At 25.1% G+C, this 12051-nt stretch overlaps 3 protein-coding genes across 3 annotated transcripts; all 3 read right to left on the bottom strand.

Moving 5' to 3' along the window:
- Positions 1 to 436: 436 nt before the first annotated feature.
- LOC126549146 (uncharacterized) lies at positions 437 to 6063 on the bottom strand. Its single transcript, XM_050197705.1, has 3 exons — positions 5952 to 6063; positions 2434 to 2617; positions 437 to 640 (listed from the first exon to the last, which is right to left on the bottom strand). The coding sequence occupies exons 2-3, from the start codon at positions 2608 to 2610 to the stop codon at positions 437 to 439; spliced, it is 381 nt and encodes a 126-aa protein (XP_050053662.1). The 5' UTR covers positions 2611 to 2617; positions 5952 to 6063.
- LOC126548862 (mutS protein homolog 4-like) lies at positions 3806 to 6982 on the bottom strand. Its single transcript, XM_050210724.1, has 6 exons — positions 6961 to 6982; positions 6823 to 6889; positions 6486 to 6705; positions 6127 to 6228; positions 5952 to 6065; positions 3806 to 4018 (listed from the first exon to the last, which is right to left on the bottom strand). Exons 1-6 carry the CDS (start codon positions 6980 to 6982, stop codon positions 3806 to 3808), a joined length of 738 nt encoding a protein of 245 aa, XP_050066681.1.
- A 1755-nt stretch (positions 6983 to 8737) lies between these two features.
- Positions 8738 to 10948, bottom strand: LOC114122806 (mutS protein homolog 4-like). The gene is made up of 5 exons (XM_050210720.1): positions 10535 to 10948; positions 10325 to 10446; positions 9182 to 9402; positions 8852 to 9043; positions 8738 to 8743 (listed from the first exon to the last, which is right to left on the bottom strand). Exons 1-5 carry the CDS (start codon positions 10702 to 10704, stop codon positions 8738 to 8740), a joined length of 711 nt encoding a protein of 236 aa, XP_050066677.1. The 5' UTR covers positions 10705 to 10948.
- Positions 10949 to 12051: the final 1103 nt, after the last annotated feature.

Genomic DNA, 12051 nt, shown 5'->3' with positions numbered 1-12051 from the left:
GAAAACATGTGTGATTATTCACCATACAACAAATTTGGCATCTGAAGATCTCGTGCACTTTTTACATTTAATATAATACAATATACATTAATATATTAAACATACACACAAAAATATTTTATTTTTATTATTAAGCTATATTTAACTCCATAGGTACCTAATTAACAATCTCTATTAAGTTTATTTAAAATAAAATGTAACAAAATATTACCGTTGTATAATGTATTCTATATTATTTTTATTATTTTTATTTGAAACTTATAAATGTAGATACTTACTAATTTAAAAGTTGAATAAACTTATAATACTGATATTTTAAAATTAAATTATTTAAATATTTTTAAACAATATGTATATATTTTTCAGTTAATTACGTAAAAATGTAGAATTATTTGTTAATGATTTATTATAATCACTTAATCATTGCGTATAATACCTATATTTCATCATCAGAGTCTATACTTTCCTCCAATGGATCAATATTTTTCCTTCTGTTCTCTTTTAATTTATTCATCATATCTAATACAACCGATTGAATGTTGGATATACTGAGACATTCTGTATCTTTCATGTTTAATAGTTTTTGAATACAATTATCTAAAATCATGTCTGCTTCATTTGATGGATTGTCTGGTAACGCCTTTATTACGTAAAAGCCATTACTCAATAATATTACAATGATATTTTTAATAAATAAATAGCATAATATAATATATCAACAGAATCATCGTACAACACTTAAACTTGCACGTTTATTCAACTAAAAATAGAGGCCTACTTCCCTTTAGTCTTTTAAGAAAATGTAAATTGATCGGTAAATAAAAATGTTATTACGTATGGGTATCAACGCGCGGCCACGGCGTGGCGACCCGTTTTTATCTCAAGATAATATGGACTTGTTATCTCGTTAATTAATTATTATTAATCCACGATAAACATACCTATTATGCATTCGCAAAGAAAAACTAATGTAACCATCTAATCGCTCTTTAAACTAAAATCATATATTACACAGAATGTGTCAAATAATTATTCTATCTCACAACATGAGTATTAATAATGACTGGACCATTCTAGATTGCATTAAACGTAACAGACCAAATATTCAATCACCACAGTACTACATTATCATCAATTTAAAACAAAAAATATGTCTTTTAAAAATGTTTCACTGCACTCGATTATATCATCTACGAGTATTAAATCACTACAAACTTTTAGAGGGACATCATTAAATTTCTTTAGTGTGTATATTAAAACAAATTTTCACACATATTAAATAAAACACGAAAGAGCCTTGAGAGTAGAGATTAAAAACCTGAACCCGAAAATCTCAGTTAGTTGTGATAACATAAAAAATAACTCCTAATATTGAGTCACCGCGCCAGAAACGTGTCTAACATCGTACATAAAAACCCTAAAATATAGCTCTTTCTCTTTTATTTTTGGACTTATCCTGGCGAATCTGCTAACAACAACAAACATATTTTTTAAATAACTAACTTTTATCATAATCAATTTCTTAATTTTTTTATAAAACTAAAATTTAAGAACCTAGAATAAACCAACAATAACTCAAATGTCCGAAGGATACAACACACTTAATCATATTATTGTAAATTAGTTCACTATACAACGAACTACACTTGTCTACTTCCTGTCAAAAACCCTCAAGTTAACCAGATAAATACGCACTATGTGATTGTGATTATCCCGCCAACTATCAAGGTTATTTCAAGTACAAAAAATGAAATAATTCGCAGACTAAATTAAAAAAAAAAAAAATAGAAGACAAACACAACACCCCCCATCTCCGCATAAAAAAGTTTAAGCCTAAAAGCCTTAATTATATAAACATTACTTTAACCTCGACAACAAAACCAAAACTTTAATATTCTAATGCAAACAAATTTAACTATTGCAATGACCAACCCTCGCCAATTACAGCTTGATAGCTGTAATAAAATAATAAAAAGCTCACTATAATACTAACATACTTTGAAAAATATCTACTTTTTTAGTGACTTCAAATCCCTAATTAATCCCTTAATCTCTTTATTTTATTAATAAATTCCTAAATAATAAATAGACAGTAGATATAATATTTATTTTGTAATCATTAATAATAATAATATAAATATATATACATAATATATATTATATAGAACTAAGATTATAATAGTTTTGATTGTTCAAATTAAACACCTAGTCACTTAGTCATATCACTTATTAAAATTAAACAAATGGTTTAATTTTAATATAATATTATAACCTATATACATATAGTCATATAGATGCGTAGTATAAATAAACCAAGTGTATTACCTATCAATTTCTCGTTTACGATGTATTTAATAGGTATTTAAATAAATGAACCTACTAAAATAGTAAAATTTAATTATAATGAATGCAATTAAGCTATTTTATACTTACTACTCTTGTTTGACGTAAACATTTTTCAATTACTATAGCATTTTCAATTAAATGTTCAGGCATTTTTACATCCCTTGCCAAGATTAGTCCATAGTCATCAATATTCGTTACTCTAGGACATAATTTATAAGTATAAGTCAATCTACTCTCAGAATCCTTCGAGGGTAATGCCTCCATATGATAACTGGAATAATGTACATAATGTATAAATAATAATTATTATTATTATAAAATACAAAAAGTAGTTATATTATTTCAATTAATTAAAATACTTATAAAATAAGAGAGGCATGTTCAAGAAATACCCTGACTAAAATTCTAATAGAAAAACTACTTGTATTGTTATGAGTTATGACTTAATGAGTAATATTAGGTATTATACCGAAATAAACTAAAAATAACTTCCAGTATTTTAATGAATTAAATCTTCATCACAAATCAGTCATTGACAGACAACAGTGACTGTTTAAAACTTAAACGTACTTATTGTATATAAAACTGGGTTTACACAACGGATAATATTATGAAAAATATGTATTAAATTGTAATGTATGTATTAAATTTTGTTTAAAAATCGATAAAATTCTACCTAGTCATTTGATTTAATAGAGTTAGTATTCAAAGACAATGCCTTAGGGTTATTGTAAAACTTATTTAGTGATCCAAACTTACAAAGAATACCTATGAGATATTGAGATCCTGGGTGAACTTTAACATAGCAAATATATGATTCTATTGCTCTTGTTCGAGAAAAATATAGAAACAATCGAAGATTAACTATTAGGCAAGTAGCCAATGATGTTGGTATATCATATGGTTCTTATCATTTAATTTAAGGTTACAAATCGAGTAGTCGAGCGTCTGAAATATTAGTGCCGAGGTTGTTAACAGAGGACCAAATGACATATCACATAATGACGGAAATGTTAAAAGTTCTTTACTTTGAAGGAAATATGTTTTCATAAACTGTAAAACGGTACGAAATACCAAGCATTGTATAGGAGCTAAAAGAAACTATTTTAAAGTGCTAAATATAATCTAAAAAAAAATTTCATCTTTAAATTTTTGAACACATTACTTATATTATGGACACCCATTGAGGGGGAAATAGGGGACTTGCCTCCCTTGGACGAAAAATATTACGGCCTTGTAGCTCAATAAACATTACCATAATATTATTGTTATCTTTATTAATTTACATTTAAGAATTTTTTTATTTTGACTCCCCCTAAAATATTACCTATGGGCGCCCATGTGTATATAAAGATCATTAGTTTCTCATAATTTATTTTTTCATCGTATTCAAATCAAACTACAATTTTAAACTTCACATCATTAAGTTGAAATATTATGAAAATGTATCACTGTTTTATTACTTTAATACATTGCAGTATAAATCTTGAAGTTTTGTTATCAAAATACTGTGCGTAGCAAAAAATATAAAAGCACAAGATTGCATTATATGTTCACAAATTGCCCATGCTAAACTTGACCCTTCTTCACAAGAAGTAGCTCGACATAATTCATCTATAATTACTAAACTGTGTTTCGTAAGCGAAGGAAGTATACCATTTAATTCTTTTATCTAAAAATTACATTTTATAATATCAAATATTACTAGAAAATATGTTTAAAATTCTAAGTACCTATCGCTTTCTGTATTAAATATATTTCATAGAATTATAAAATAATTAATGTCTACCAAGATAGCAAAATATAATACAATAATCTTACTTTTAATGGACAACATATAAATAATACGAACTGCCTTTAAATATTTTATTGATTTTCTTAAAGGTACCAACTCATTCTCATTTAAAATATAATTGAATAGTATATACTTGATTATAACATAAATAATCAATAATATAATCGATTATGGTTTCCTGTTAATTGTAATTTGTCTTCAAAATATTAATAATGAATGGTAATAATTAATAAACTAATGTTAAAAAAATTACTGTGTTGTATAAACTATTGGAAAAAATAAAATAAATAAATACATGTTCGTAAAAAATTGTATTAGTGAACAAAAATGCAGCTAAATAAAATTTTGGTATTTATTTTTGTAGTGTTATACACAATTTATTTAATTAATAATACTGCAATTGCCAATTACTAATACTTACAAGAAAATTATTATCTTCCATAAATTATTATTACAACAAGGCAATGATATATTTGTTTTAATATGTAATTATTACCAACTATCAAGATAAAATAACATAATACGACCTTAAAAGCTTGTTAAGTATAATAGGATATTATCGGCGTTTCCCGAGTTGCATGAACAATCACTAAACAATGAATAAAAAATAATAATAATGATAATAAATCGATTACAGTTAGCTATTCCGTTAAATATAATTTACTAGTCCATGATAAGTTCATTCAATTTTATTGAACCATTTAATAAAATCAATTTTCCATACACCCGGTTCATAAGAACCTAAACGTGATATTATTTTAATTAATTACAGATATAATAATATGATACTTATACTAGATCCTCGTGTCATAAAACAAACATAACTGTGTAACAATATTTTATAAATTATACATAAGTATATTAACAGATTGCATTGTAATGATACTACATTTTCGAAATTGTTAAATATTAGGAAGATTATAGATGCATTTCTAATTTATAGAAAAAAATATATCTTCAAGTTATATTTTATGTGTATTAATAAGTCCTTGTTTTTTCAAACAAATTATTTGTAGTAATTACTCACGTATCGGTATATTCCTATAGTTCTAGTCAAAATATTTTAATTTTTAAACATAAAAACTGATCCGAATTGGTATTCTAAAAACTTAATCTGGTGTTTTCATAACTATTTTAATAATTATGTAAAAATACAGAACATTTAAATATGACTAAAATTATGAATAAAAGAATACAAAATATTCTTCGTTTTAAAATTCAAATTCTATAGTATATTATTTCAGTTTTATATTGGGTAACGTTCATTTACCGATTTTTAATCCTAACACAAGTCATGTTCTAACTGTTTTGCCATAGAAAAAAGTGAGGCAACTGTCTAATATTAGTATATTAATGTATCTGTAATGTTAACAGAGTGAACTATCTTAATTAAACCTTAGTATCATACCTACATTTAAAAAAACATTTGTATAAGTATAAAATAAGTACAATAACTAAAATTGAATTTTGTAAAAACATCAATTTTGATAAGAGTGTCAGATACTGGGTTGTGTTTTTGGACAGCCGAACAGTAACATTCTATTATTAAAAAGACACAAACACATACATATAAATTACAAATATATTAGATAAGTAAAAATGTTTAGTTTATAGTGAGCAGGGAAAATCAGAATACAAGTTGATCAATACAACCTCATCAATCAATCACATAAAAGTATGTATGTTTTATACTGTAAAAGTACAAGGTTCCTAGCTTAATACAAAAATTCGTGTCAACCTGTATTCTCTAATACAAAATTAATGTGTTCAGTTTTATATTAACATATACAATACATATTAGACACAATACCTCTAAAACCCAAGTAGACGCATTTGATTCTATGCAGTCTCCAAAACCAATTCTCGTAAACAATCGATCACAAATACGAAACTGAGCAAATGTTGCAGGTACAAAACATCCGATCTGAAATTTTAGATTTTTATAAAATAGGTAATTTAAATCCTTATATTTTCTCTTAACTCACCTGAGCAATAATTTGTAATAATGCTACTTGGCGTATATAAATACTTTTTCCTCCCATATTAGGTCCAGTGATGATATTTAAATTTTTATCAGTTGAAGCAAACTAAAATTATAAACAAAATCTAATTTAAATGATATGCCATCAAAGATTAAACTGATTAAAGATAGGTATGTCGGATATCGAACCTAGTTTTTCTTCACTTTAATAATGAAATACTTTAAAAATATATTCTACTCATTTATTTTATATTTTTATTTAATATAAAAACATTAAGATTTTAATCTATAATTACTGATGTTTTTTTATTTAACTTCTATTTATTTTGTATAGTAACTTCTTTAATTATTGTTAAAACTTACAATATCGTTATCAACTGGTACAACTGAATTAATAATATCTAATATTGGATGTCTAGAACTTTTGATGTCCATATATTGCCCAAATTTAGGTTTAGTTGATCCTGAACGCATACTATACTGGGCGAATGAAAATATCAAGTCTAAATCGGCAATACCATTACACAGATCGTATATACAACTAATATATTTCCTTAACTCTTTTAGCATTTCATTTAATATTCTAAGTAAAATAAATATATTTAAAAATTATGATTCAATTAACATTTAAAACTGTTTAAAGTTTTTAAAAAACTTTGTTTTAGTTTTTTCTTTAAAAAAAAAAGTTAATTTTACTTACGCATTAGTCAATATTTCTACTTCATTTAACGCTTGAGTAATACGAATATTTAGTACTAATAAATCTTCTGTAGTAAATTTTACAATATTTTTTACACATTCAACCTACACAAATTAAATTTGTTTAGATTAGACATACTTGAAAGATATTTAATAAACATAATTTAACAGTAGTATTGAATTATTATTACTTATTTTTTATAATAAAATTATTTATTTATCACAAAATCTAGCAATTAGCTCACATTTTTACATATACTCGGAGGATGTTTGACATTGAAATATTTAATATTCTTTAGTTCGACCTGAACATGAAAACCTCTTTTACATGAATTTTGTACAAACAAATGTTCTGTCTCTAATTGTTCACCTAAAATGTTTACTTTATCTAAAACAGTAAATGTTATGTATACCAGCGATATCTAAATAATACATACTTAATATATAATTCATAATTGATTATATCGTATATAATATGCACTGTACCTATATACAGTAATTGAACATTAGCGTTAAACAAGAGAAAGGTTGTCCTACTCAAAAAAAAAAAAAAATGGTAGGTATTATACAAATTATATTCTCGATAAATATGGTTGGTTCAAAAAAAAGGATTTCTCATTTTCAATAAACAACTTGCGTGAACGTTCAACGGTAATCGACAACCATTATTTAAAATCGATTAAGACTTAAGAGAACCAAACGACTCACTTTTATTGCATTTTAATTAGAAGGACGGTAAATAAATAAATCATTGTAACCAAAAAAACAATTCTGCTCGAAAGAAGTCAGACAATTTAAATTGAAAATGCTACTAAACAATGCTATACACACCTCTTTTAAATTTTTAAATCAAAAAGATTGCTTAATATTAATTTAATCTACATGTTTTAAAAATTACTTCGTACAAAAAAAATATTAATACGTAAATAATTTTAAATTTTCCAAATTTCCCATATTTTTTTAATTACAACAAGTTATGCTGGAACTATTCATCTTACATGGATTAAAAAATTAAAAAAAAATTATATGCATAATTAATTTTATAGAAATTTTAAGTTGAAATTTGAATGAAATTAGTAAGTAATTAAAATTAAAAATAACAATTTTTGATATATTGTAATAGGTACCTAATTAAAAAATATTTTTCGTGAAGATTTTAAAGTTTTACGTACCTAAAATTAATTTTATATTTTATATTAATAATGATATAGTTAAAACATTGAAATTAATTTTAAGCTATTGCCTATTTATATTACGAACTATTTAGATTATGTATCTACTTCATAAGCTATAATAAAAATAATATAATATAATATAAAATATCAATATTAAATGTACATTATTTCAATAATAAAATATTTATAATATAATAAATATAATGTTATGTGCAAATATTAATTCAATTTACCGTACCTAATACTTTAGAAACTAAAAGTAAAATAAATTACTATGATAACAAGAAAAATACCTATATCATAAAATATGCTTATGGTAATTAAGTTGACAGTTCATCTTCGCATAGAAATGCTTTTTATGTACGCAATAAACTATCATGGAATTCTAATTCAACACATTCAGTCAGTGACTTATTCAATGGCAAGTATACGAAATACACTCAACATCTACTATACTGCTAAACAGTTACTTACATTTCTCAATCGAATTTAAGTATCTTATGTCGTTAGACTTACTCCCCCCGGCCCTTGTCTCATCGCCAATATATAATAATTATTCCAAATTTCAACCTTTATATAAAATTATATAAGTACCATGAAATTCTTCAATCAATTCACTATAAATTGTGCGAGCAACATCTAGTAAAGGATTCAAATTAGATTTAATAGCAAAACATCTTTGAAACTGAGATTGTGAAAATCCTTTTGATCTAGTAGACTCTTTATTTATAGTTATCTCAATTATTTCTAACATTTTTGAATATCCAGAATTTGATAATGTCTAAAAAAAAATAACAGTAATTTTTGTTATAAAATAATTTTGTCTTCATTTAGTTTATTTAAACACAAACAAACCTTCCGTATAGAGGAAATGTATTCAGATTTGAATGGTTCTAAAATATCCACAAGGGCTGGCAATGCTTCTAATGTAGTTTTTAATAACAATGTATAGTTTCCTTGTAATTTAGATTGCTGTTGAGTATTTTTAGAAACTTTTGTGCACAACCAATATAACTGTTCGACATCAGTGAACTTTTGGATTATATTCTAAAATAAAAATGTCATAATCATAAAAATAATATGTGACCTACTTGTCCTACTTACATATAAACTGTTATTAATAATATTATAAACAAAAATGCATCAATGAACATATATACTAATTATTAATTGATAATTAATTACTCGAAGTAAAACAAAATTTTGTTCTGGGCTACTTAAAATTTCTTCTACAGCTTCTTGGCGATTATGTATTAACAAAATATCGCTAGAGGGTTGCAGTATAGAAGATCGAAGTCTTCTTTGACCTCCAATAGTAGAGCACTGGTTTAAGACATCAAACAATGTATTTTTCGTATTTAATGAACTATTTAATACTAATTCTAATCTTGACGCCGTATTTGCATCTATATCAAACCAAATATTTATAATAATCAATTCTATGATATTTCTAGAATTTACTCAACAATTCGTTGATTGGTATTATATGAAATTCTAAATTCTAATGACAAAGTAAATATCCTTGGTACATTATAGAGGTCAAAGGTAAGAATTTTCTAACAGTTTTCAAAAAAATCGAGAAAAACAAAAAAAAAGCAACGGAAAAACGGAAATTTTTATGTAAAACCAGTTTTAGATAAAATCAATTTTTTATAGTTATAAGTTATAACTCAAAAACTAATCACCCTGTAAATACTTGTAATTTTCACCAAATGTTTATATTACCGTTATCTATACACGGTTAAATTTTCAATCTCCCAGTATAGGATTAGTTTTGGTTTAGATTATTTAGAAGTTTTGATGGATTGAATTACGAATCAAATTTGCGAAACTGTGTAAACTTTGACAATTAGTATACTACTAAAGGTTACAGAGATGATTGTATGAAGTAAAAACCCAAACGGCCGAAAACAATGACGACGTACTGTACAAGTTTCATAGAAAAAATGTCTAATAGTTACCTTTATGGTTATTACCTATATTATAAGCAAAAAATAAAATATCATACCTGATAATTGATTAATCAATATTTTACTTTATTATATTTAAATATTTATAGCCCGAAAATTTTTAATATTTTTTATTTGCACTACCTATTATATAAAATATTTAATATTATTACAAAATAAAATTTAGTCGTTTCATAAAAAAATGCAATCATTGCTTACATTTTTCTAAAAATATAAGCAATCAAACTTTTTACCTGCATATATTAATAGTATTAATAAAAGATACACAAGCTTTAAAACATATATAATAGATTTGATACCCAAACTCCAAAGTCCAAAGATATAAGTGTATAACAAAATTAATTCTACAATTATTTACCAACAAACATTGATTTTTCAACTCCTTCATACTCAATTTGTAATGTATTCGAAGAAAAAATCACATTATGGTTAAACTCAATATGTTTTAATAATGCTGCCGCAGCCGAAACCGCATAGAATCTATAAAAATAAATTGAGTTGAATTATGATAATTATTATATAAGTAAATAACACGTATGTAGATATTCATTTAAAACAAATTTCTCACTTTGGTAACACCTGTTCTAATGTAGAAGTACATTCTGGTATAATACTATTTCTTAGGTATATTTTACCTTCATTTTCAGAAAAATGTTTTCGAGAAGCAGTAAGTATAGCGCTTAATGGAAACTGATTTTTAATGGTATTGTACAACAATGTACCTTGTATCTGATCCATAAATGTATTTGGGACTAAAATCTTTCAAAAACGTAAACACAAAAAATACCATGTACCTACTTATTTAATCAACTAGTTACAACTTTTAAAAAATATATACCTCAGCGGGATTTAGAATATTTATTTTATTTATTGTATTCATATACGTTTGAGTATCACTAATTTGGCATAAGATCAATACTGGTCTTTTTAAATCAATTGCTGCTAATCCGATTTCACCTTGAGCGGAACCTCTACCTTCAGTCAAAACTGCAAACAATTTGAAAATACTTTTTTTAGTTTCTATACCTACTGAGAGCTAATTCTATAACGTTTTTTACCTAAAACAACACTATTAATCATTTCGCCTTTACTATCAGTTTTTTTTGCAAGTGGTGGTTTATGGGATTTGTGTTGCACTACAGGTGAAACCGTTGAAACACTAAAAATTATAATGACAACCTTTTTAAAAATTAGCTTTCATAATAAAATATTATAATTTATATAAAAATAGAAGATGTTCTAAATATTATATGAAACTATTTTATTATTAAATGCAAATACACAACATAAAGTTGGCTAATTGTTTATCTTATTCAAAATTAATACAAAATTTCTTAATAATTGATAAGTAATTCGTAAGTTTCACTTAACCACAAACATATGTAGGTTCCCCGATCTTATTTTTATTATTTAAATTTAGGAAATGATTTGTAAATCCTGAATAAATTTTTTAAATATTTTCAAATTACTTAATTACATAATATAAAATGTTGGTATATTAATTTTAAGTCGTTACTACAAACGAGGCTACGTGTAGTGGAAGAGAAGCCCACCCGCTCATATCTTTTTATATATCAGACAAGAAAATTAAGTATTTGCAAATTTTGAAACCCAATTCACAAAATATTCTTATATTTAAAATAAATACATAATTTTCTAATAAATTGGTTTTAATTTATTGTTATAAATTTGTCTTTTTTTAAAAAAAACCCATTCTTAGCGAAAGTGGGGGAAGCAAAAATTCCACATTCAAGGATAAATCCTATACATCATCACCTGCAGACTGGTGTCGTAAACAATTTAGGTTTAATTAGTTGACGAGGAGTGCTGTTGATAACAAAATCTTCAAGTTTTCGACTAACATCGTATTTTGGTAAGTAATCAATGTGATCAGGCTCTGTATTCTGAATTCCTAAACTATCGCTTTGGGTTATTCGTCTAGGCGCTGACGACAACTGAGTACAATCAATAACTGAAATGTCTGCAGTAGATGATCCAGTAGTCACTCCGAAATATCTTTCAGGCGTCATTAAATCATACCTACTCATCGAACGAGAATGCACTATACTATTATCGATAATCAAA

Source organism: Aphis gossypii, chromosome 1 (genome assembly GCF_020184175.1).
Source record: "Aphis gossypii isolate Hap1 chromosome 1, ASM2018417v2, whole genome shotgun sequence".
Classification (NCBI taxonomy): Eukaryota; Metazoa; Arthropoda; class Insecta; order Hemiptera; family Aphididae; genus Aphis; species Aphis gossypii.
The sequence above is the reverse complement of the archived record's forward strand: the minus strand, read 5'-3'. Positions and strand labels throughout refer to the sequence as shown.

Coding starts and splice junctions, on each gene's coding strand:
- LOC126548862 (XM_050210724.1), bottom strand. CDS start 6,982: ATGTTTATTAAATATCTTTCAA. Junction 6,890..6,960: donor GTTTATTAAATATCTTTCAA/GTATGTCTAATC, acceptor AATTTACTACAG/AAGATTTATTAGTACTAAAT. Junction 6,706..6,822: donor GTAGAAATATTGACTAATGC/GTAAGTAAAATT, acceptor TATTTTACTTAG/AATATTAAATGAAATGCTAA.
- LOC126549146 (XM_050197705.1), bottom strand. CDS start 2,610: ATGGAGGCATTACCCTCGAAGGATTCTGAGAGTAGATTGACTTATACT. Junction 641..2,433: donor GTTTACGTCAAACAAGAGTA/GTAAGTATAAAA, acceptor TACGTAATAAAG/GCGTTACCAGACAATCCATC.
- LOC114122806 (XM_050210720.1), bottom strand. CDS start 10,704: ATGGATCAGATACAAGGTACATTGTTGTACAATACCATTAAAAATCAG. Junction 10,447..10,534: donor TTAGAACAGGTGTTACCAAA/GTGAGAAATTTG, acceptor TTATTTTTATAG/ATTCTATGCGGTTTCGGCTG. Junction 9,044..9,181: donor AAAATTTTGTTTTACTTCGA/GTAATTAATTAT, acceptor TTTTTATTTTAG/AATATAATCCAAAAGTTCAC.